At 54.8% G+C, this 25,891-nt stretch overlaps 1 protein-coding gene across 1 annotated transcript in view; it reads left to right on the top strand.

Moving 5' to 3' along the window:
- LOC139238007 (adenylate kinase isoenzyme 5-like) overlaps nt 1-25,891 on the top strand; it is a 48,202-nt gene that overhangs the window by 536 nt on the left and 21,775 nt on the right. The window contains exons 3-8 of the mRNA XM_070867405.1: nt 548-720; nt 3,778-3,891; nt 5,576-5,764; nt 7,909-7,999; nt 11,513-11,571; nt 15,225-15,261. Of these exons, the coding sequence (XP_070723506.1) occupies nt 548-720; nt 3,778-3,891; nt 5,576-5,764; nt 7,909-7,999; nt 11,513-11,571; nt 15,225-15,261 (663 nt within the window). The remainder of the gene's footprint in view (nt 1-547; nt 721-3,777; nt 3,892-5,575; nt 5,765-7,908; nt 8,000-11,512; nt 11,572-15,224; nt 15,262-25,891) is intronic.

Here is a 25,891-nt window from a genome sequence, read left to right as displayed (position 1 = left end):
CCTCCCTCACCCCTCTCTCTCTCTCTCCTCCCTCACCCCTCTCTCTCTCTCCCTCTCCCTCCCTCACCCCTCTCATCTCTCTCTCCCTCCCTCTCCCCTCTCTCTCTCTCCCCTCCCTCCCTCTCTCTCTCTCTCACTCCCTCCCTCTCTCTCTCTCTCACTCCCTTCCTTTCTTTCTCTCCCTCCCTCCCCCTCTCTCTCCCTCCCTCTCCCTCCCTCTCTCCCTCCCTCTCTCTCTCACTCCCTCTCTCTCACTCCCTCCCTCTCTCCCTCTCCCCTCTCTCTCTCTCTCTCTCCTTCCCTCTCTCCCTCTCCCCTCCCCTCTCCCTCCCCCTCTCTCTCTCTCTCTCTCTCTCCCTCCTCTCTCCCTCTCCCCCCCTCTCCCCTCTCTCTCCCTTCTCTCTCTCTCTCCCTCCCTCCCCTCCCTTCTCTCTCTCCCTCCCTCCCTCTCCCCTCTCTCTCGCCCTCCCTCTCCCTCTCCCTCTCCCTCCCTCTCACTCCCTCCCTCCCCCTCTCTCTCTCTCTCCCTCTCTCCCTCCCTCTGAAGGAGGTCCAGCCAGTGGGAAAGGAACGCAGAGTATGAAAATTGCGGCGCGCTATGGGTTTATCTACATATCGGTGGGGGAGCTCCTCCGTGAAAAGATGCTTCACAATGCCAGCAACAACCGGAAGTGGGGCTTGATCGCCAAGATCGTCACAAACGGCGAGTTGGCACCTCAGGTAACGGAGACAGACCCTTACGGACACAACACTTCTCCTGCACCAACAACCACCTGGATTCATATAGCGCCTTTAACGCAGTGAAACGTCCCGGGGCGCTTCACAGGAGTGTTATGAAACAAATTTGACACCGAGCCACACAAGGAGAAATTAGGACAGATGATCAGAGGCAGGAGGAGAGAGAGGCGGAGAGGTTTAGGGAGGGAGTTCCAGAGCTTGGGGCCCAGGCAACAGAAGGCACGGCCACCGATGGTGGAGCGATTATAATCAGGAAATCATCGAATCAGAGAAATTTCCAGCACGAATGAGGCCATTCGGCCCATCGTGTCCGCGCCGGCCGACAAAGAGCTACCCAGCCTAATCCCACTTTCCAGCTCTCGGTCCGTAGCCCTGTAGGTTACGGCACTTCAGGTGCACATCCAAGTACTTTTTAAATGTGGTGAGGGTTTCTGCCTCTACCACCCTTTCAGGCAGTGAGTTCCAGACCCCCACCACCCTCTGGGTGAAGAAATTTCCCCTCAATCCCCTCTAAACCTCCCCCAATTACTTTAAATCTATGCCCCCTGGTTGTTGACCCCTCTGCTAAGGGAAATAGGTCCGTCCTATCCACTCTATCCAGGCCCCTCATAATTTTATACACCTCAATAAGGTCTCCCCTCAGCCTCCTCTGTTCCAAGGAAAACAACCCCAGTCTATCCAATCTTTCCTCATAGCTAAAATTCTCCACTCCTGGCAACATCCTCGTAAATCTACCTCTGTACCCTCTCCAGTGCAATCACATATTTCCTGTAATGTGGTGACCAGAACTGCACGCAGTACTCCAGCTGTGGCCTAACCGGTGTTTTATACAGTTCAAGCATAACCTCCCTGCTCTTGTATTCTATGCCTTGGCTAATAAAGGCAAGCATTCCATATGCCTTCTTAACCACCTTATCCACCTGGCCTGCTACCTTCGGGGATCCGTAGACTCCCAGGTCCCTTTGTTCCTCTACACTTCTCAGTGTCCTACCATTTAATGTGTATTCCCTTGCCTTGTTAGCCCTCCCCAAATGCATTACCTCACACTTCTCCGGATTGAATTCCATTTGCCACTGTTCTGCCCACCTGACCAGTTCATTGATAACTTCCTGCAGTCCACAGCTTTCTTCATTATCAACCACACTGCCGATTTTAGTATCATCTGCAAAATTCCTAATCATACCCCCTACATTCAAATCTAGGTCATTGATGTATATCACAAAAAGCTCAGGATGTTCAAGAGGGCAGAATTAGAGGAGTGCAGGCATCTCAGAGTGGGGGGAGTGGGAGGTTGTGGGGCTGGAGGAGATTACAGAGATAGGGAGGGGCGAGGGCCACGGAGGAATTTATAACAAGGATGAGAATTTTGAAATCGAGGCGTTGCTTCACCGGGAGCCAATGTAGGTCAGCGAGCACAGGAGGTGATGGGTGAGTGGGACTCGATGCGAGTTAGGACACGGGTCAGCGAGCACAGTGGGTGATGGGTGAGCGGGACTGGGTGCGAGTTAGGACACGGGTCAGCGAGCACAGTGGGTGATGGGTGAGTGGGACTCGGTGCGAGTTAGGACACGGGGCAGCGAGCACAGGGGGTGATGGGTGAGTGGGACTCGGTGTGAGTTAGGACACGGGGCAGTGAGCACAGGAGGTGATGGGTGAGTGGGACTCGGTGCGAGTTAGGACACGGGGCAGCGAGCACAGTGGGTGATGGGTGAGTGGGACTCGGTGCGAGTTAGGACACGGGGCAGCGAGCACAAGAGGTGATGGGTGAGTGGGACTCGGTGCAAGTTAGGACACGGGGCAGCGAGCACAGTGGGTGATGGGTGAGTGGGACTCGGTGCGAGTTAGGACACGGGGCAGTGAGCACAGGGAGTGATGGGTGAGCGGGACTCGATGCGAGTTAGGACACGGGGCAGTGAGCACAGGGGGTGATGGGTAAGCGGGACTCGGTGCGAGTTAGGACACGGGGCAGTGAGCACAGGGGGTGATGGGTGAGTGGGACTCGGTGCGAGTTAGGACACGGGGCAGTGAGCACAGGGGGTGATGGGTGATCGGGACTCGGTGCGAGTTAGGACACGGGGGCAGTGAGCACAGGGGGTGATGGGTGAGTGGGACTCGGTGCGAGTTAGGACACGGGGGCAGTGAGCACAGGGGGTGATGGGTGAACGGGACTCGGTGCGAGTTAGGACACGGGGCAGTGAGCACAGGGGGTGATGGGTGAACGGGACTCGGTGCGAGTTAGGACATAGAAACATAGAAATTTACAGCACAGAAGGAGGCCATTCCGGCCCATCGTGTCTGCGCCGGCCGACAAAGAGCCCAGCCACACGACCCTTGGTCAGCAGCCCTGAAGGTCACATATAAACCTATGAACAATGAACAATGACGGAAAGGTAAAGAGCACCCGGCCCAACCAATCTGGTGACCAGGACATGGGCTCAGATAGTCTCCGCACTCTATCAGCGCCCCAATCACAGCACCTCGTGCCCGAGCCACGGAGAGCGGACAAGTCTCGGGCTTGACCCTGGCCGCTGGGGAGATTTCTGAGAGTAACCAATAGGAGCTGTGGCGCTGGGTGTCTGCGCTCCCGGGGTCAGGGGAGACAGGGTCCGCGTCTGGTCGCTGCCCGGTGATGCCCGCAGTTAGTGTGCAGACCCGCGGGGGGGGTGGGGAGGAGAACAGCTCGAGGCTGGTCTGCGATGCCTCTGTGGTTAAATAGCTGCACTCAATGTACAAGGAGTTGGAGGGCAGATGATGTAACTGAGGACAGATTCAGAAGCCGGATGGGAGGAGGCGAGATTCAGAACCTGTGTGTGTCTGGGTGGGGAGGGGGTCGGGGGGAGACGGGGGGGTGGGGTAATGCGGGTCCAGATTACCCCCTGAGGTGCCGCCAATCCACCAATCGTCTCCGGCCCAAACTCCTTCCCTAACGTCGGCCTCTCTCGGGTATAACCCTAGTCACGAACCTCCTGCGGACCACGACAAAGCCTTTCATTGCCAGCAGCGTCACTGGGATTGTGTTATTTTGCTCTGCCCCTTCAGGAGACGACAATAACCGAGATCAAACAACAGTTGATGCAGCAGCCCGATGCCCAGGGCTTTGTGATTGACGGGTTCCCCCGCGAGGTCTCCCAAGCGATCTGCTTCGACGATCAGGTGATGCTGTTACCCATTCAATGAAGTCAAACAAGAACAAACTTTGCATTTATACAGCGCCTGTCACAACCTCAGGACGTCCCAAAGCACTTTACATCCAATGAAGTACTTCTGGAATGTAGTCACTGTTGTAATGTGGGAAACGCGGCAGCCAATTTGCACACAGCAAGCTCCCACACACAGCAATGTGATTGTTCTGTGTGCAATAAAGGTTCAAACTGAGTACTGTTTAACTAAGCAGGGTACACCCTTGGCTCTGCTTTATTTAGGCCCAAAGTGCCTGACTCACAAAATGGCTGGCCTTTTATACCAGAGCAGCACCATGTGCGTGCTGCTCAGTGGCCTCCGACAATGACGCCATCTGGTGGCTACAAACAGAATGTACATACATGACAATGATAATGACCAGATCATCTGTCTTAGTGATGTTAGATGAGGGACAAATATTCTCCTTGAACTCCCAATAGTCCCACAGGAACTTTTACAGCAACACAAGTGGTTAGACGGGTCCTCTGACAGTGCAGCGCTCCCTCAGTACTGTCCCTCCAACAGTTCGCCGCTCCCTCAGTACTGCTCCTCCGACAGTGCAGCGCTCTCTCAGTACTGCCCCTCTGACCATGCTGCACTCCCTCAGTACTGCCCCTCCGACAGTGCGGCACTCCCTCGGTACTGCCCTTCCGACAGTGCGGCGCTCCCTCGGTACTGCCCCTCCGACAGTGCGGCGCTCCCTCGGTACTGCCCCTCCGACAGTGCAGCGCTCCCTCGGTACTGCCCTTCCGACAGTGCGGCGCTCCCTCGGTACTGCCCCTCCGACAGTGCGGCGCTCCCTCGGTACTGCCCCTCCGACAGTGCGGCGCTCCCTCGGTACTGCCCCTCCGACAGTGCGGCACTCCCTCAGTACTGCCCCTCCGACAGTGCGGCACTCCCTCAGTACTGCCCCTCTGATAGTGCGGTGCTCCCTCAGTACTGCCTCTCCGACAGTGCAGCACTCCCTCAGTACTGACCCTCCGACAGTGCAGTGCTCCCTCAGTACTGCCCCTCTGACAGTGCGGCGCTCCCTCAGTACTGCCCCTCTGACAGTGCAGCACTCCCTCAGTACTGCCCCTCTGACAGTGCAGCACTCCCTCAGTACTGCCCCTCTGACAGTGCGGCGCTCCCTCAGTACTGCCCCTCTGACAGTGCAGCACTCCCTCAGTACTGCCCCTCTGACAGTGCAGCACTCCCTCAGTACTGCCCCTCCGACAGTGCGGTGCTCCCTCAGTACTGCCTCTCCGACAGTGCAGCACTCCCTCAGTACTGACCCTCCGACAGTGCGGTGCTCCCTCAGTACTGCCCCTCCGACAGTGCGGCGCTCCCTCAGTACTGCCCCTCCGATCGTGCAGCACTCCCTCAGTACTGCCCCTCTGATAGTGCGGCGCTCCCTCAGTACTGCCCCTCTGACAGTGCAGCACTCCCTCAGTACTGCCCCTCCGACAGTGCGGTGCTCCCTCAGTACTGCCCCTCCGACAGTGCGGCGCTCCCTCATGTATTCTGATTGGTCACTGCTTGACCCTAGAGTCAGGCTAGAGAAGCACTGTTGGAACAAAGGTACTGACAGATATAAATGAACAGAAAAATTGAAAGGAGCATTTTGCGAGAATGAATGAAATGTTTTGTGCTAATCTTGCGAGGCCTGTGCCCTCAGATCTGTTTGCCGGACCTGGTGATATTCCTGGCCTGCGACAACTCTCGGCTGAAGGAGAGGCTGGAGAAACGGGCAGAGGAAGGAAGGCCCGACAACAACCCCAGAGCCATTCACCGCCGGCTTGTCACCTTCAAACAAAACGCCGTGCCATTGGTCCAGTACTACCAGGAGAAGAGCCTGATCGTCACGGTGAGTCGCAGCAGGTCACCGGAGGGCACAGAGTCTTCGTGCACAGGAGGAGGCCATTGGGCCCATCGTGTCTGGGCCCGCTCGGTGACAGAGCGATCCAATCAATCCCACTCCCCCTGCCCTTTCCCCACAGCCCTGTGAATCTTTCCCCTTCAACTATTTATCCAATTCCCTTCTGAAAGTCACTATAGAATCTGCTCCCAACGCCCTTTCAGACAGCACGTTCCCGCTCACAACAACTCGCTGCGTGCAAGATATCTCCACATCTCCCCCTCTGGCTCCTTGGCCAATTACCTTCAATCTGTGTCCACTGGTTACTGATCCTCCCGCCACTCGAAACAGATTCTCCCCATCTATAGCAAAACCACTCATGATTTTGAATGTCTCTATTAAATCTCCCCTTAACCTTCTCTGCTCTAAGACCACACCTGGAGAATTGTGCACAGTTCCTTACCTAAGGAAGGATATAGTTGCCAGAGAGGGAGTGCAGCGAAGGTTCACCAGACTGATTCCTGGGATGGGGCGATTGTCCGATGAGGAGAGATTGAGCAGACTGGGCCGATACTCTCTAGAGTTTAGAAGAATGAGAGGGGATCTCATTGAAACATACAACATTCTTACAGGGCTTGACAGAGCAGATGCAGTGAGGGTGTTTCCCCTGGGCTGGGGAGTCTAGAACCAGGGGTCACAGTCTCAGGATAAGGGGTCGGCCATTTAGGGCTGAGATGAGGAGGAATTTCTTCACTCAGAGGAACATAAGAACATAAGAACATAAGAATTAGGAACAGGAGTAGGCCATCTAGCCCCTCGAGCCTGCTCCGCCATTCAACAAGATCATGGCTGATCTGGCCGTGGACTCAGCTCCACTTACCCGCCCGCTCCCCGTAACCCTTAATTCCCTTATTGGTTAAAAATCTATCTCTCTGTGATTTGAATACATTCAATGAGCTAGCCTCAACTGCTTCCTTGGGCAGAGAATTCCACAGATTCACAACCCTCTGGGAGAAGAAATTCCTTCTCAACTCGGTTTTAAATTGGCTCCCCCGTATTTTGAGGCTGTGGCCCCTAGTTCTAGTGTCCCCGACCAGTGGAAACAACCTCTCTGCCTCTATCTTGTCTATCCCTTTCATTATTTTAAATGTTTCTATAAGATCACCCCTCATCCTTCTGAACTCCAACGAGTAAAGACCCAGTCTACTCAATCTATCATCATAAGGTAACCCCCTCATCTCCGGAATCAGCCTAGTGAATCGTCTCTGTACCCCTTCCAAGGCTAGTATATCCTTCCTTAAGTAAGGTGACCAAAACTGCACACAGTACTCCAGGTGCGGCCTCACCAATACCCTGTACAGTTGCAGCAGGACCTCCCTGCTTTTGTACTCCATCCCTCTCGCAATGAAGGCCAACATTCCATTCGCCTTCCTGATTACCTGCTGCACCTGCACCTGGGTGGTGAATCTTTGGAATTCTCTGCCCCAGAGGGCTGTATACTCAGTCTTTGAGTATATTCAAGGCTGAGATCGATAGATTTTTGGATATTAAGGGCATCGAGGGATATGCAGGAAAGTGTTGCACTGTTGGAGGTGCCGTCTTTTGGATGAGACGTTTTCGTAAACTGTGACTCATTCCTTTTGCATGAATGAAAGATTAGTGCACGTTAACAACTGCATAAAAATACTAAAATACAAGTCACAATAATGGAGAATGGCCCCGTCTGCTCTCTCAGATGGATATAAAAATTCCCTCGGCCGCTAGTTTGAAGACGAACAGGGGAGTTCTCCCAGTGTCCTGGTGCCAATATTTATCCCTCAACCAACATCACTAAAATAAAAACAGATTATCTGGGTCATTATCACATTGCTGTGTGTGGGAGCTTGCTGTGCGCAAATTGGCTGCCGTGTTTCCCACATTATAACAGTGACCACACTCCAAAAGCACTTTATTGGCTGTAAAGCGCTTTGGGACATCCCGAGATTGTGCAAGGTGCTATATAAATGCAAGTCTGTCCTCCTGTTGTTGATCCACAGCACAGTACGTGATCACCTTGTTGTAGTGCTGCCCGATGGCCCACCGATATTTGTGTGTGCTGTCCCGGGGGACTGGGAGGAGCGAGTGTCTGACGCAGTGTGTCTTCTCTCTCACAGTTTGACGCAGACAGGGGGGAGGAGGAGGTGTTCGGAGACATCAGCGCGACGGTGGATGGGAGACTCGTCTCGACCAAACAGCCGGCAGCCGGTGAGTACCAGCGGGAAACCGTGCCGACTGGGGCAGACAGGGAGCATTGACCAGACGGGGAGCGTTGACCAGACGGGGAGCAGTGACCAGACGGGGAGTAGTGACCAGACAGGGAGCAGTGACCAGACAGGGAGCAGGGACCAGACGGGGAGCGTTGACCAGACGGGGAGCATTGACCAGACGGGGAGCATTGACCAGACGGGGAGTAGTGACCAGACGGGAAGCAGGGACCAGACGGGGAGCGTTGACCAGACGGGGAGCGTTGACCAGACGGGGGGCAGTGACCAGACGGGGGGCAGTGACCAGACGGGGAGCATTGACAAGACGGGGAGCATTGACCAGACGGGGAGCATTGACCAGACGGGGAGTAGTGACCAGACGGGAAGCAGGGACCAGACGGGGAGCGTTGACCAGACGGGGAGTAGTGACCAGACGGGGAGTAGTGACCAGACGGGGGGCAGTGACCAGACGGGGAGCAGTGACCAGACGGGAAGCAGGGACCAGATGGGGAGTAGTGACCAGACGGGAAGCAGGGACCAGACGGGGGGCAGTGACCAGACGGGGAGCAGGGACCAGACGGGGAGTAGTGACCAGACGGGGAGCAGGGACCAGACGGGGAGCAGAGACCAGACGGGGAGTAGTGACCAGACGGGGAGCAGAGACCAGACGGGGAGCAGTGACCAGACGGGGAGTAGTGACCAGACGGGGAGCAGGGACCAGACGGGGAGTAGTGACCAGACGGGGAGCAGGGACCAGACGGGGAGCAGGGACCAGACGGGGAGCAGTGACCAGACGGGGAGTAGTGACCAGACGGGGAGCAGACGGGAAGTAGTGACCAGACGGGGAGCAGTGACCAGACGGGGAGCAGAGACCAGACGGGGAGCAGGGACCAGACGGGGAGTAGTGACCAGATGGGGAGCAGTGACCAGACGGGGAGCAGAGACCAGACGGGGAGCAGTGACCAGACAGGGAGCAGTGACCAGACAGGGAGCAGTGACCAGACGGGGAGCAGGGACCAGATGGGGAGCAGGGACCAGATGGGGAGCAGACGGGGAGTAGTGACCAGACGGGGAGTAGTGACCAGACGGGGAGCAGACGGGAAGTAGTGACCAGACAGGAAGCAGGGACCAGACGGGGAGCAGTGACCAGACGGGGAGTAGTGACCAGATGGGGAGTAGTGACCAGACGGGGAGTAGTGACCAGACGGGGAGCAGGGACCAGAAGGGAAGCAGAGACCAGACGGGGAGCAGTGACCAGACAGGGAGCAGGGACCAGACGGGGAACAGTGACCAGACGGGGAGCAGGGACCAGACGGGGAGCAGTGACCAGATGGGGAGTAGTGACCAGACGGGAAGCAGGGACCAGACGGGGAGTAGTGACCAGACAGGGAGTAGTGACCAGACGGTGAGCAGGGACCAGACGGGGAGTAGTGACCAGACGGTGAGCAGGGACCAGACGGGGAGCAGGGACCAGACGGGGAGCAGTGACCAGACGGGGAGTAGTGACCAGACGGGGAGTAGTGACCAGACAGGGAGCAGGGACCAGACGGGAAGCAGGGACCAGACGGGGAGCAGTGACCAGACGGGGAGCAGTGACCAGACGGGAAGCAGGGACCAGACGGGGAGTAGTGACCAGACGGGGAGTAGTGACCAGACGGGGAGTAGTGACCAGACGGGAAGCAGGGACCAGACGGGGAGCAGGGACCAGACGGGGAGTAGTGACCAGACAGGAAGCAGGGACCAGACGGGGAGTAGTGACCAGACGGGGAGTAATGACCAGACGGGGAGTAATGACCAGATGGGGAGCAGTGACCAGACGGGGAGCAGGGACCAGACGGGGAGTAGTGACCAGACGGGGAGCTGGGACCAGACGGGGAGCAGGGACCAGACGGGGAGTAGTGTCCAGACGGGGAGTAGTGACCAGACGGGGAGCAGAGACCAGACGGGGAGTAGTGACCAGACGGGAAGCAGGGACCAGACGGGGAGTAGTGACCAGACGGGGAGTAGTGACCAGACGGGAAGCAGGGACCAGACGGGGAGTAGTGACCAGACGGGGAGCTGGGACCAGACGGGGAGCAGGGACCAGACGGGGAGTAGTGTCCAGACGGGGAGTAGTGACCAGACGGGGAGCTGGGACCAGACGGGGAGCAGGGACCAGACGGGGAGCAGGGACCAGACGGGGAGTAGTGACCAGATGGGGAGTAGGGACCAGACGGGGAGCAGTGACCAGATGGGGAGTAGGGACCAGACGGGGAGCAGCGACCAGACGGGGAGTAGTGACCAGACAGGGAGCAGGGACCAGACGGGGAGCAGGGACCAGACGGGGAGCAGGGACCAGACGGGACCCGATTCACTGGCCGATGCCCCCAGGCTGTAATTTCTGGTTGGCTCTTCTATCGACGGCTGACAATTGTCTGATTGGCTCCCACCCTGGGGTCCGTGACCAGAGCTCGCGGATTTCAGACCATCGGCAAACGAGCCAATGGAGACGAGGAGAATCTGTTGATGCAGCGACTAAAGTTTGTGAATGGTCTGCCGGAAACAAAAACCGCCCGCTGTTCACATCCTCCTGAAGCACGTCAGCCAATGGAGTGTAGTCACCCTGGGAAACACGCACCCATGCAGCGTTCCCTCAGTACTGCCCCTCCGACAGTGCAACGCTCCCTCAGCACTGCCCCTCCGACAGTGCAACACTCCCTCAGTACTGCCCCTCCGACAGTGCAACGCTCCCTCAGCACTGCCCCTCCGACAGTGCGGCACTCCCTCAGTACTGCCCCTCTGACAGTGCAACGCTCCCTCAGTACTGCCCCTCCGACAGTGCGGTGCTCCCTCAGTACTGCCCCTCCGACAGTGCAACACTCCCTCAGTACTGCCCCTCCGACAGTGCAACGCTCCCTCAGTACTGCCCCTCCGACAGTGCAACACTCCCTCAGTACCTCCCCTCCGACAGTGCAACACTCCCTCAGTACCTCCCCTCCGACAGTGCAACGCTCCCTCAGTACTGCCCCTCCGACAGTGCAACACTCCCTCAGTACCTCCCCTCCGACAGTGCAGCCGTCTCACATTATCTGGTCATTATCACAATGCTGTGTGTGGGAGCTTGCTGTGCACAAATTGGCTGCTGCGTTTCCCACATTACAACACTGACTACTCTCCAAAAAGTACTTCACTGGCTGTAAAGTGCTTTGAAGCGTCCGGTGGTTGTGGAAGGCGCTACAGAAATCCAAGTCTTTCTTTAAAAGCAATGCAGGCGGGAGGTAACCCAAGTTAAAACTCAGACCCAGAGTCAACCCTTTAAACCCTGAATACCTACGCTCACCGGCACCATGTCTAGACGGCCTCGTGTCTCGACGGCCTCGCGGCCTCGTGTCTAGACGGCCTCGTGTTTACAGCCAGCTTGAACTTCAGGCAGGAGGCAGTTTGGGACGAACCTCAGGGAATGTTTTGTTGAATATTGTGGCAGCGGAGGTGTGGGAAAGCCTTGTCTAATTCCTCCTTCTCTCTTCCCACTCAGGCCCCAGTGAGCTCGATCCACACCTGATTGCTGATGCCAGTTCAGACACGGAGGAGCAGGTAACAGCTGTCTCCTTATTGGCCCACCTCAGCCGTCCTCCCTCCCACATGCCCCTCCCCCACTCCCAGCCCGAGGAGCCACACCGAGGGCAGCGGACTACTCGCCTCTGGAAGGCATCACAGCTGAGCCCGAATCCCTCTTGCCCGACAGCAGTTGGGCTCATTGGGCAGTTTTTAAAAGCCAGCAAAGAACGACCAAAGAATTTATAAAGAGAGGGAAGATGGATTATGAAAATAAACCAGCATAGAATATAAAAACTGATAGTAAGAGTTTCTACAGGCACATAAAAAGGAAAAGTGTGTCTAAAGTAAATGTTGGTCCCCTAGAGGATGAGACTGGGGAATTAATAATGGGGAACAGGGAAATGGCAGAGACGTTGAACAAATATTTTGTATCGGTCTTCACGGTAGAAGACACTAAAAACATCCCAATAATAATAGACAATCAAGGGGCTACAGGGAGGGAGGAATTTAATTACAAACACTATCACTAATGATGTAGTACTCGGTAAAATAATGGGACTAAAGGCGGACAAGTCCCCTGGACCTGATGGCTTACATCCTAGGGTCTTAAGAGAAGTGGCTGCAGAGATAGTGGACGCATTGGTTATAATCTACCAACATTCCCTGGATTCTGGGGCAGTCCCAGCGGATTGGAAAACGTACTCATTGGAGTTCAGAAGAATGAGAGGTGATCTTGTCAAAACATATAAGATTACGAGGGGGCTCGACAAGGTGGATGCAGAGAGGATATTTCCACTCATAGGGGAGACTAGAACTAGAGGGCATAGTCTTAGAATAAGGGGCTGCCCATTTAAAACTGAGATGAGGAGGAATTTCTTCTCTCAGAGGGTTGTAAGTCTGTGGAATTCTCTGCCCCAGAGAGCTGTGGAGGCTGGGTCATTGAATATATTTAAGGTGGAGATAGACAGATTTTTGGGCGATAAGAGAGTGAAGGGTTATGGGGAGCGGGCAGGGAAGTGGAGCTGAGTCCCTGATCAGATCAGCCATGGTCTTATTGAATGGCGGAGCAGGCTCGAGGGGCCGAATGGCCGACTCCTGCTCCTATTTCTTATGATCTGGAGCAGGATTCCCTGAGCCCTGGGAGCGCTGGGACATCCCTTCTGGGGTCTTGGCCACACGATCGTTCTTACCCAGCTGAGCTATCGGGGAAGCCCAGAGAGTTGGCTGACACTAACTATTCCTGGGGTGAGAGGGTTGTCCTATGAGGAGAGATTGAGTAGATTGGGCCTATACTCTGTGAAGTTTAGAAGAATGAGGTGATCTCATTGAAACATACAACATTCTTACAGGGATTGACGGGGTAGATGCAGGGAGGATGTTTCCCCCGGGCTGGGGAGTCTAGAACCAGGGGTCACAGTCTCAGGATAAGGGGTCGGCCATTTAGGACTGAGATGAGGAGAAATTTCTTCACTCAAAGGGTGGTGAATCTTTGGAATTCTCTGCCCCAGAGGGCTGTGGAGGCTCAGTCTTCGAGTATATTCAAGACAGAGAGCGATAGGTTTTTAGAGTCTCGGGAAATCAAGGGATATGGGGATCGGGCGGGAAAGTGGAGTTGAGGTCGAAGGTCAGCCATGATCGTATTGAATGGCGGAGCAGGCTCGAGGGGCCGAATGGCCGACTCCTGCTCCTGTTTCTTATGGGAGGCAGCACCACAAAACCCAGCTCGCCGCGGTGGTCACTGATCAGGGATCGGAGCCCCGGGTGACCATCTCTCCCGAGCCCAGCGCACGGAGGGGGAACCAATTGAAGGGGGCTGGAATTGACAGCATGTCCCAGCCCCTCACTGAGCGGTTCTGTGAGACGCCCCACAGGACCAGGCTCCTTTAACAGCCCAGCGCACATTCCTGCTGTGTGTAGCCCATTTCACAGCAGCAGCGTTAGAATGCTAACATCGGGAGTGATGGGTTTCCATGGAAACTATCAGCCCAAATGCTGTGTGACGCAGCACCCGTCGGAAGAGATTACGCTGAGTCAAGCCTCCGCTCTCTCAGGGCCCGAACTGTAGGGTCTCCAACTCCACCAGGATTGGCCTGGAGTCTCCAGCAATTCAGGATTAATCTCCGCGACAATGTGGGAGCAACAGCTAGGAGATAAATCACTGGGGAATTAAAAATATGGTGCCTTTTTCATTTGCTTTGAACAGTTCTGTTTATTAGTTATAAAAAAAATATTGGAAATGGGGGGAGAAAGGGCTGTTTGACCGGGTGGGGCGGCAGGTCATGTGATGAGAACTCCAGGAATATGTCCAACCAGAGTTGGCAACCCCACTTCCTCATCACCATGGAAACTGCTTCCTCTGCCAATCAGATCGCCTCAAACTTTCATTGTCTTCGTCTCTGTGAGATGACACAAAAGGGAGAGTGAGAGTGAGAGAAAGAAAAGAGAGAGAGGATCAGAAAAAGAAAGGGAGATAGAAAAAGAGAGACAGAGAGAGAGCAAGAGAGAGAGAGAGAAAAGAGAGAGAGAGTCATAAAAAGAAAGGGAGAGTGAGAGGCAGAGAGAAATGGAGTGAGAAGAGGAAAGGGAGAAACACAAAGCGCAATGACGAGAGAGAGGGAGCGTGAGAGAGGGAGAGAGAGAGAGAGAGTGTGTGTGAGAGAGAGAGCGAGAGGGAGCGTGAGAGAGAGAGAGGGAGAGAGAGAGAGAGTGTGTGTGAGAGAGAGAGAGAGTCCCAGAGAGAGAGAGGGAGCGTGAGAGGGAGAGAGGGAGAGAGAGAGAGTGTGTGTGAGAGAGAGAGAGAGCGTGAGAGTGAGAGAGAGGTAGAGAGGGAGAGAGAGAGGGAGAGGGAGAGAGCATGAGAGAGAGAGAGGGAGAGGGCGTGAGAGAGAGAGGGAGAGGTAGAGAGGGAGAGAGAGAGGGAGAGGGAGAGAGCATGAGAGAGAGAGAGAGAGAGAGAGAGCGAGAGAGAGAGCGTGAGAGAGGGAGCATGAGAGAGAGAGAGAGAGAGAGAGGGGGAGCGTGAGAGAGAGAGAGAGAGGTAGAGAGCATGAGAGAGAGAGAGAGAGCGTGAGAGAGAGGGGGAGCGTGAGAGAGAGAGAGAGAGGTAGAGAGCATGAGAGAGAGAGAGAGCGTGAGAGAGAGAGGGAGCGTGAGAGAGAGAGAGAGAGAGAGGGAGGGGGAGCGTGAAGGTGGTGGATGGGAGGCCAATCAAGCGGCTGCTTTGTCCTGGATGGTGTCGAGCTTCAAGTGTTGGTGGAGCTGTACTCCTCCAGGCAAGTGGGGAGAGTTCCATCACAATCCTGACTTGTGCCTTGTAGATGGTGGAAAGGGAGTCAGGGGGTGAGACACTCGCTGCAGAATACCCAGCCTCTGACCTGTGAGGCCTCTGTAGGCGAATAGCCTGCCGACACTCAATGCCAAGACTCACAGGGCACCAGAGGGCTGCTGGCACTCATGGAACCAGACACCAGGCTTCAGAAGAGGAGGGAGAAACGGTGTGGGGTGGGAGACGGCTGTGTCCATCGCCCTTTAGCAGCTCAATGGGCTCAATGGCCTCCTTCAGCACCCTGTCACTCTATGATTCTAATTGACGATGTTGCTGAATGTGGTGGCCGGTGGATTTGCTGGGGCTGTAGCTGTTTGTGTCGGGCTGATTAATGATGTACTTTGCTGCCCTGTGTGTTGAACAGGTTGGAGATGGAGTCTGTGGTGAGGAGCCCTTACAAGGTCAGTGTTCTCGGGACTCTGCACTGACAGTCATACAGGGCACAGGGAGCAAATACTGACCATCCCCGTCACTCAGTCCGGGAGACGGGGCCCCTCCGGGGGTAACTGTGGAGGACGGGGTAACTGGGCGGTTATCAGTCGCCCATTCTATACCCTCCCGATTTATCGCCCATTGACCTCAATGGACAGGAAAGGTGGGCCGGGAGGGGAATGGGGCCACAGTCAAGGTCCCCCATCCCCTCCCCATTCACCCCCTCCCCACTCACCCCCTCCCCACTCACCCCCTCCCCACTCACCCCCTCCCCACTCACCCCCTCCCCGCTCACCCCCTCCCCGCTCACCCCCTCCCCACTCACCCCCTCCCCACTCACCCCCTCCCCACTCACCCCCTCCCCGCTCACCCCCTCCCCACTCACCCCCTCCCCACTCACCTCCCTCCCCACTCACCTCACCTCACTCACAACCCCCTCCCCACTCACCCCCTCCCCACTCACCCCCTTCCCCACTCACCCCCTCCCCACTCACCCCCTCCCCGCTCACCCCCTCCCCACTCACCCCCTCCCCACTCACCTCCCTCCCCACTCACCTCACCTCACTCACAACCCCCTCCCCACTCACCCCCTCCCCACTCACCCCCTTCCCCACTCACCCCCTCCCCACTCACCCCCTCCCCACTCACCCCCTCCCCACTCATCCCACTCCCTGTTCACCCCCCTCACCACTCACCCCTCCTCACTCACAATCCCTTCCCCACTCACCCCCTCCCCAATCACCCCCTCCCCACTCACCCCCTCCCCACTCACCCCCTCCCCACTCACCCCCTCCCCACTCACCCCTCCTCACACAACCCTCTCCCAACTCACCCCCTCACCACTCACCCCTCCCCACTCACCCCTCCTCACACAACCCCCTCCCCACTCACCCCCTCCCCACTCACCCCCTCCCCACTCACCTCCCTCCCCACTCACCTCACCTCACTCACAACCCCCTCCCCACTCACCCCCTCCCCACTCACCCCCTTCCCCACTCACCCCCTCCCCACTCACCCCCCTCCCCACTCACCACCTCCCCACTCACCCCCTCCCCACTCACTCCCTTCCCCACTCACCCCCTCCCCACTGATCACCCTCCCCACTCACCCCTCCCCACTCACCCCCCTCCCCACTCACCCCTCCCCACTCACCCCCCTCCCTACTCATCCCACTCCCTGTTCATCCCCCTCTCCACTCACCGCTCCTCACTCACAACCCCCCCCCACTCACTCCCCTCCCCACTCACCCCCTCCTCACTCAACCCCTCCCCACTCACCCCCCTCTCCACTCACACCCCCCTCCCCACTCACACCCCCCTTCCCCTTCCCCCCTCCCCCCATTCACACCAACCCCAATTGGATCTTGCTGGGCACATTGGCCGCCGCCTATCCCACATTACAGCGACTACACTTCCAAAAGTATTTAACTGGCTTTAAAGCGCTTTGTGACGCCCAGAGACCATGAAAGGCGCTGTATATGTTATCTATAATTGCATGTATTTCTTTTATATCGGTCTGCAGCAATCATGAAAGAAATGCCGCTCTCTGCTTGCCCCTGGGGAGACCTTGGCGGGTTAACCTCTAAGTCGCACAGAGTCAGCCCCCAGCTTAAACAATAAAGGGCCAGACACAGTGTGTGTGCGAGCCTCTGAGAGTCAGAAAGGGCTTCTCGGGAACTCATGAAAGTGAACAGCAGGGAGCGAGCTGAAATCAAATACTCCAGCCTTTGTGCCTCCTCTGTCTCCCCGATTCTGGCACTAACCCCTCCGCTCACCCAATGGCAGCTCAAGGCCCCACACAATATGCCGCTTTAGATGCAAGATGTGCCAGTCACTGTGAATTGAGTGATGACACAGGGGGCAGTACCCAGGGGCACTCAGCACAAAGCTCGCAGGCATTTGAACACTCTGCAATTTATTAAAAAGCTAAAATGTCATGGTGCCAGAGAACCAAAGAGTTAGAAAGGGCCGATGCCACCCTTTATATCGTTCCCTGGTTTAATTTCCATCGGTTTTCAGTGTGAGTGCTGGCGCTATCTGCTGCTGGGCTGGGAATGGGGAGGGGGGTGTGTTAAGTCCTGACTCTAATGCACTGACTTATACGAGACACCTGCACCTTTAATTCCAGCTCTCCAGTGCTGCACTTGCCTGAGACCGCCCTTTATATACATACCTCAGTGGGACAGGTATAGAGTGTCTCCTGCAAGTGCACCCCTGGTGGTAAGGTATGCTTATTGTTACAGGTCATATCCAGTTACAGTCATGTATAGCATGGTAGGATACAGTTATATACAGTAATGTGAGATACATGACAGGGTGGAGAGGCTGGGAGTCGATTGGTCTGAAGGAAGGAGGGAGCCAGAATCACTCAATATAGGGGCAGTTATTAAATCCAGGCAACTTCAGGTGAAGTGCTTGTGGTGAATGCACTGCCCTCGTGTGCTTTCCTCTTCCTGGAGCCTCACCCTGTTAAAATCCCGACTCCTCACACTCCAGGACCTATGGCACTCTTCACCTCCCCAGACCATCACACATCCCACTTATACTCTACTGAAGAGGAGCAGGGGAGTTATCCCCGGTGTCCTGGGGCCAATATTTAGCCCTCAATCAACATCACAAAAACAGATGATCTGGTCATTATCACATTGCTGGTTGTGGGAGCTTGCTGTGCGCAAATTGGCTGCCGTGTTTCCCACATTACAACAGTGACTGCGCTCCAAAAGTACTTCATTGGCTGCAAAGTGCTTCGGGGCGTGCTGAGGTTGTGAAAGGCGCTATCTAAATTCTATATCAATACAATCTATATTAACGACTTGGAAGAAGGGACCGAGAGCTGCTGAAGGTTCTCGCTACATTGCTCCTCGTGGTACTGAAGTGACCTCCACAGCTGCTGACGTCCACAGCTGGAATGTTCCTGTTGTTGTGGTGTTGGAATATTCTTTGTCTTTCTGATGTCACAATGTTCCTGGCTTGTGCCTTTCAAGATCATCATTTGCCCCTTCAGGACCCGCGGGGTAATACTTTGTGATATCACCATTCAACTGGAAGGCTGTTTCCAGTGGGGTCCCGCAGGGCTCAGTACTGGGTCCCTTGCTTTTTGTGGTATATATCAATGATTTAGATTTGAATATAGGGAGTATGATTAAGAAGTTTGCAGACGACACTAACATTGGCTGTGTGATTGATAATGAAGAGGAAAGTCATGGGCTGCAGGAGGATATCAATCTACTGGTCAGGTGGGCAGAGCAGTGGCAAATGGAATTTAATTCAGAGAAGTGTGAGGTGATGCACTTTGGGAGGGCTAACAAGGAAAGGGTAGACTACTTTATAGTGTAGATGAACAAAGGGACCTGGGAGTGCTTGTCCACAGATCCCTGAAAGTAGCCAGCCAGGTGGATAAGGTGGTTAAGAAGGCATACGGAATGCTTGCCTTTATTGGCCGAGGCATAGAATATAAGAGCAGGGAGGTTATGCTTAAATTGTATAATACTTTGGTTAGGCCACAGCTGGAGTACTGCGTGCAGTTCTGGTCGCCGTATTATAGGAAGGACGTGATTGCACTAGAGAGGGTGCAGAGGAGATTTACCAGGATGCTGCCTGGAATGGAGAATCTTAGTTATGAGGACAGATTGGATCGGCTGGGTTTGTTCTCATTGGAACAGAGGAGGTTGAGAGGAGACCTCATCGAAGTGTACAAAATATTGAGGGGCCTGGACATAGTGGATAGTAAGGGCCTATTTCCATTGGTGGAGGGGTCTATTACGAGGGGGCATAGTTTTAAGGTGGTTGGTTGAAAGTTTAGAGGGGATTTGAGGTGGTGGGGGGGCTTCTTTACACAGAGAGTTGTGGGGATCTGGAACTCGCTGCCTGGAAGAGTGGTGGATGAGGAAACCCTCATCACTTTTAAGAGATGGTTGGATGGGCACTTAAAGTTCAGTAACCTGCAGGGTTACGGACCCAGAGCTGGTAATTGGGATTAGACTGGATGATCTTTTGTTGGTCGGAGCAGGTACAATGGTAAGTACTGCAGGGAATAGAATACGGCCAGGGTGATCTCCTGGACTAGTGTCGATCGCCTTGGTGGGGTCGGAGAGGAATTTTCCCAGATTTTCTTTTTCCCTAAATTGGCCTGGGTTTTTATCTGGTTTTTGCCTCTCCCAGGAGATCACATGGCTCCAGTTGGGATGGAGTCTAGAATGTTTCAGTGTAAGGAATCTCGCATTTGTGTGGGGCGGACTGATTGGGCCGGGTGCTCTTTGCCTTTCCGTCATTGTTCATTGTTCGTAGGTTTATATGTAACCTTCAGGGCTGCTGACCAAGGGCCGGCGCAGACACGATGGGCCGGAATGGCCTCCTTCTGCCCTGTAAATTTCTGTTTCTAAGATGATGTCAGCAAGACCGAGCAGTTTGCTGGGTTGGTGCAACGGCGATTGGTTCTACATGGATCCTTCACCGAGGGTCCTCAGCCCAGGGTCCCACAGTCCAGAATCCCCCAGCCCAGGGTCCCTCGGCCCAGGGTCCCCCGGCCCAGGGTCCCCCAGCCCAGAGTCCCCCGGCCCAGGGTCCCCCAGCCCAGAGTCCCCCGGCCCAGGGTCCCTCAGCCCAGGGTTCCCAGCCCGGGGTCCCACAGTCCAGAGTCCCCCAGCCCGGGGTCCCACAGCCCAGGGTTCCCCAGCCCAGGGTCCCCCAGCTCAGGGTCCCCCAGCTCAGGGTCCCCCAGCCCAGAGTCCCCCGGCCTAGAAGGACCCTGGGCCCTGGACCCTGGGCTGAGGACCCTCGGTGAAAGATCCATGTAGAACCAGGGTCTCACAGCCCAGGGCCCAGAGCCCAGTGTCCCACAGCCCAGGGAGCCCTCGGAGGGCAGGACCGGGAGAGGAGGATGAGGAGATGGCAAGCTTGGTTTTGTTTAAATGGCTGTCAGTAGTAGAAGGAAGGAAGGGCCAGGGGAGGGGAGGAGTTCCACACTTTATAGAGGGCCAGAACCTCGAGTCAAAGATTATGTGATGTCTGTCCGACATGGTGAGGACGCAGTGAGGAGGAACACGTCATAATTGGAATTCGGGAAGAACAAAAGAGGGAGACTCAGAGGAGGAATGGCCACCGTGGGCTGGGGGGGGGGGGAGGGGGAGATTAACTTGGGCTGGGGGAGGGGACTTGGGTGACTTTTGCTGGGTTTGTGGAGTTCTATCCTCTGACTGCTTGCAGGGAAGTTCTGAAGTCAGAATGGTTCCAATTACTCTTTGCAAAGTCACTCTGAACTTGAGCTGGGCAATTCCAGTTACACGTTCCAGAGTAACTTCTGGGTGCGGCTTATCCTCCACGGGGACCAATCAGCAATCAAGTCATGTGATAATGGCGAGCCAATCGGCAATCGGGTCATGTGATAATGGAGAGCCAATCGGCAATCAGGTCATGTGATAATGGAGAGCCAATCGGCAATCAGGTCATGTGATAATGGAGAGCCAATCGGCAATCAGGTCATGTGATAATGGAGAGCCAATCAGCCAAAAGACAATGCAAATAACTGCATCCTAATAATAGAGACAGACAGGGGAACAATACAAGGTTAAATTGGTGGTGGCAGGCGGTGTCGATGGTACGATGCTTTGCCTGTGACTCATCAGACAGTCCCGGTAGTGTGAGGCTTTGTCCAGACTACAGTGACTGGGCTGCCCTTTGGCCCAGCCTGTGTACTCTTTTTTTCAAAAATATACATTATTCATATAAAATTTTCACAATATATTGGAAAATAGCTCAGTACCTTGCGGTCAGCAGTTCCACACAATTCGTACAGTTCATACAACGCACTAGCACGCATTTCATAGCACAATCCGTAAATCACGTTACATGTAGTACTGTGCAGATAAGGGTATTACATGGAGCAGATAAGAACAGGTTTATATTATATTCCAGGATACATTTCAATACCGATCACCAATCACGTTACATGTAGCACGATGCAGATGGAAGCAGTACACAGACCGGATGGGGATACATTTACATTTCTTTACAAGTTACTAAACAGTGCAGAGACTTTCATTATACTTGGTACAACACAGGTGTGTTTCAGTACATGGTGCTCTATGTATACAAAAGGTTTACAAGTGCAGCCCGAGGGGGGTCTGATTCCAGCCCCTGGGTTTACCGTGGCGGAAGGGCTTTAAACTGTGGCCCTTCCCCACCGTGCCTTTGCGGCGACTGCACCAATTTTTAGTGTGTCCCTCAGCACGTAATCCTGGATCTTGGATTGCGCCAGTCTGCAACACGCAGACGTGGACATCTCCTTGCTCTGGAAGACCAGCAAGTTTCGGCAAGACCAAAGAGCGTCTTTGACCGAGTTGATGGCCCTCCAGCAGCAGGTGATGTCTGTCTCGGTGTGTGTCCCTGGGAACAGCCCCTAGAGCACAGAGTCCTGTGTTACGGAGCTGCTCGGGATGAACCTCGACAGCAACCACTGCATCTCTTTCCAGACCTGCCTTGCGAAGGGGCAATCCTGAAGGAGATGAGTGACAGTCTCGTCCACCCCGCAGCCGACTCGGGGGCACCGTGCCGTGCTGCTGAGACGCCGGCTGTGCCTGAACGCTCTGACGGGTAGGGCCCTCCTCACCGCCAACCAAGCTACGTCTTGGTGCTTGTGTGAAAGCTCTGGCGATGAGACGTTCTGCCAAATGAGTTCGACAGTCTGCTCGGGGAACCACCCGACAGGGTCCACCCTCTCCTTCTTTCGTAGGGCGTCCAGGACCTTACGTGCTGACCACTGTTTTATGGCCTTGTGGTCAAACGGGTTTTTTGTGAAAAACTTTTCCACGAAGGACAGGCGGACAGGCATGGTCCAACTGGTGGGGGCATTTCACGGCAGCGTGGCCAGACCCATCCTTCGCAACACCGGGGACAGGTAGAACCTCAGCACGTAGTGACACTTGGTGTTTGCGTACCGGGGGTCTGTGCACAGCTTGATGCAGCCGCACACAAAGGTGGCTCTCAGGATGAGGGCCACGTTCGGAACATCCTTTCCTCCACTGTCCAGAGATTTGTACATCGTGTCTCTGTGGACACGGTGCATTTTGGACCTCCAGACAAAGTGGAAGACGGCCCGGGTGACTGCCGCGGCACAGGAGCGAGGGATGGGCCAGACCTGTGCCACGTGCAGCAACCCCGAGAGCACCTCACTCCTGATGACCAGGTTCTTTCCTGCCATGGAGAGGGAGCACAGCTTCCACCATCCCAGTTTTTGCTTCACTTTGGCGATACGCTCTTCCCAGTTTTCCAGCCAAACGAGTTTGAGTGGCCCAGTGCCTGGGTGTGGTGCAGCCAATGTACAGCCCACATGCAAGGGGTGGGGGGGGGGTGTCACCCAGGATCCCACTGTTAAGTCACAATGGCTGGGTGACCAGTAAAGAAACAAGGAGAAAGACAGGCAACAGAGTTCGTGCTCACTGGGGACAGGAGGACAGGAGGAGCCCGAACACGAGACAGGAGAGTGGAGAGTGGAGAGTGGAATGGGGAACTGTAAGAGCGGGGACTCTGTACAGATTTGTGATGAAGTGAAAGGTAATTCTGGAAAAAGCAAATCTTTCCTTGCCCCCAAAACCCAAACCCAATCTCCCGGCTACACTGGTGTCCCGTAACGCTCACTGTCGGAAACCCAGCTTCTCCAACGGGACTATGAGACGGGAATGGATGAAAGTTCTCATTGCCGATATAACACTGCAATTCCTGGTTGATCCTTGAAACCCCCCCCCCCCCACCCCAGCCTCCCCCCCCCCAACCCCGCCGAGATGTCTGCGCTCCTCTAATTCTGCCCTTGAGCATCCCTGATTATAATCGCTCCACCATCGGTGGCCGTGCCTTCTGTTGCCTGGGCCCCAAGCTCTGGAACTCCTTCCCTAAACCTCTCTCCTCCTTTAAACCTACCTCTTTGACCAAGCTTTTGGTCACCTGAGCTAATATCTCCTTATGCGTTCAGTGTTGTAATGTATTTGCTTCATGGGCTCTTTTGCTGAAGAATTCATAGCAACACATAGCTATTAAGAACTAGTTTATTACCAAAGGTTTCATCACACTACACATTACCAGTTCATCCACCAGGCTCACAACCATCGTGGATCCCCCGAACCCAACTGGCCGGGGTTTTATTGAGTCTTGTGCACATTACATGACTGGCTAAGCCACTCACAATGCAACAGCCCTCCCAACCTGTGAGCGTGCTCGCACAGTACAGGTGTCAGATGTATCTGTTTTGTCTTATAACGCTCCTGTGAAGTGACTCGGGACGTTTCACTACGTTAAAGACGCTATATAAATACAAGTTGTTGTTGTGATTAAAAGGGAATGAAACGGATCCCAATGAAAGATGCCGTGCCGTGAGAGCATGCAGTGGGCAGACGGGTGGGTGTCCCAGCCGAGCCCAGTGGGGGAATGAGTGTCCACGGGCCCCAGGAATCCAGCCCCTCGAGCCCGGGCAACACCAGTGGACTCACGCTCAAAACTTCTCACTCGTTGATTGGCGCCATTTCTGAATTCCATGAGTCTCGGGGTTGGGACAGGGCTGTTCGGCTCGCTGTTGCCTCATTGAAGGGGTAAAATCCTAAATCAAATCACCGAAGATCTGTCGGGGGTATCAGCACGGGAGCGTGGGAACAGCAGGAGGCCATTCCGCCCCATGAGCCTGGGGTGAGGGATTTAAACTTTAAATCCACCCAGAACCAAAACATCCCATAAAACAAAACTTGTGGAGCGCTGTGCTCCAGGGTGATAAAATGTTGTAACAATGATCTTGAGTTACTGGTGTCGCGAACTCAGCTTTCCTGGTTGGGTACTGCTGCCCAGTTATCGTTGGGGGCTGCTCCTGAGAGCAAGGTTAATCATTTCTGGCGAATTAAATCGATGCGACATGCAGAATATCATGGCAAAGTGATCTTAGACTAACTCAATCATCGGGAGATTAACCTGGACTGGAGTGAGCCGGAACACAGGGCACTGGGACCACTGCTCTCTCCACAACAGAAATCTTAGCTTGAGGATTAGAGAGAGGGGTGAGGTGTATAGAGAGGAATTGGGCAGGGGGGTAGAGTATAGAGAGGGATTGGGTGGAGGGGGAGAGTATAGAGAGGGATTGGGTGGGGCGGGGGGGGAGTATAGAGAGGGATTGGGTGGGGGGGGGGGAGTATAGAGAGGGATTGGCTGCTCCATGGCATTAGGACACAAGTCTTTTACCCCAGTGCCCAAACCCAGACCCAAGACGGGTGAGGAAGGATCCTCTCTCCCCCCCCCCCCCCACCCCCGGCCCCCCGGCCCCTGTCCCCCCCGGATAGGCTGCACAGATGATAAGCAACACCAGCTTCTGAGGGGTGTCAGCCCACATGACCCACAGCTTAGAGCACGTTGACCACAGTGGACACCTCAAATAATTGGAGAAATACCACCAACGATGTCTCCACAAGATCCTGCAAATCCCCTGGGAGGACAGACGTACAAACATTAGCGTCCTCAACCAGGCCAACATCCCCAGCATCGAAGCACTGACCACGCTCGACCAGCTCCGCTGGGCAGGCCACATTGTCCGCATGCCCGACGTAAGACTCCCAAAGCAAGCGCTCTACTCTGAACTTCTTCACGGCAAGCGAGCCAAAGCTGAGCAGAGGAAACGTTTCTAGGACACCCTCAAAGCCTCCCTGATAAAGTGCAACACCCCCACTGACACCTGGGAGTCCCTGGCCAAAGGTCGCCCTAAGTGGAGGAAGTGCATCCGGGAGGGCGCTGAGCACCTCGAGTCTCATCGCCAAGAGCATGCAGAAACCAAGCGCAGGCAGCGGAAGGAGCGTGCGGCAAACCAGTCCCACCCTCCATTTCCCTCAACCACTGTCTGTCCCACCTGTGACAGGGACTGTGGCTCTCGTATTGGACTGTTCAGTCACTTAAGAACTCATTTTTAGAGTGGAATCAAGTGGATGTGGTGTATTTGGACTTCCAGAAGCCATTTGACAAGGTGCCACATAAAAGGTTACTGCACAAGATAAAAGTTCACAGGGTTGGAGGTAATATATTAGCATGGATAGAGGATTGGCTAACTAACAGAAAACAGAGAGTTGGGATAAATTGTTCATTCTCTGGTTGGCAACCAGTAACTAGTGAGGTGCCACAGAAATCAGTGCTGGGACCCCAACTATTTACAATCTAGATTAACGACTTGGAAGAAGGGACTGAGTGTAACGTAGCCAAGTTTGCTGACGATACAAAGATGGGAGGAAAAGCAATGTGTGAGGAGGACACAAAAAATCTGCAAAAGGACATAGACAGGCTAAGTGAGTGGGCAGATGGAGTATAATGTCGGAAAGTGTGAGGTCATGCACTTTGGCAGAAAAAAATCAAAGAGCAAGTTATTATTTAAATGGAAAAAGATTGCAAAGTGCTGCAGTACAGCGGGACCTGCATGAAACACAAAAGGATAGTATGCAGGTACAGCAAGTGATCAGGAAGGCCAATAGAATCTTGGCCTTTATTGCAAAGGGGATGGAGTATAAAAGCAGGGAAGTCTTGCTACAGCTATATAAGGTATTGGTGAGGCCACACCTGGAGTACTGCGTGCAGTTTTGGTTTT

Source organism: Pristiophorus japonicus, chromosome 24 (assembly GCF_044704955.1).
Source record: "Pristiophorus japonicus isolate sPriJap1 chromosome 24, sPriJap1.hap1, whole genome shotgun sequence".
In the NCBI taxonomy this organism is placed as follows: domain Eukaryota; kingdom Metazoa; phylum Chordata; class Chondrichthyes; family Pristiophoridae; genus Pristiophorus; species Pristiophorus japonicus.
The sequence above is the reverse complement of the archived record's forward strand: the minus strand, read 5'-3'. Positions and strand labels throughout refer to the sequence as shown.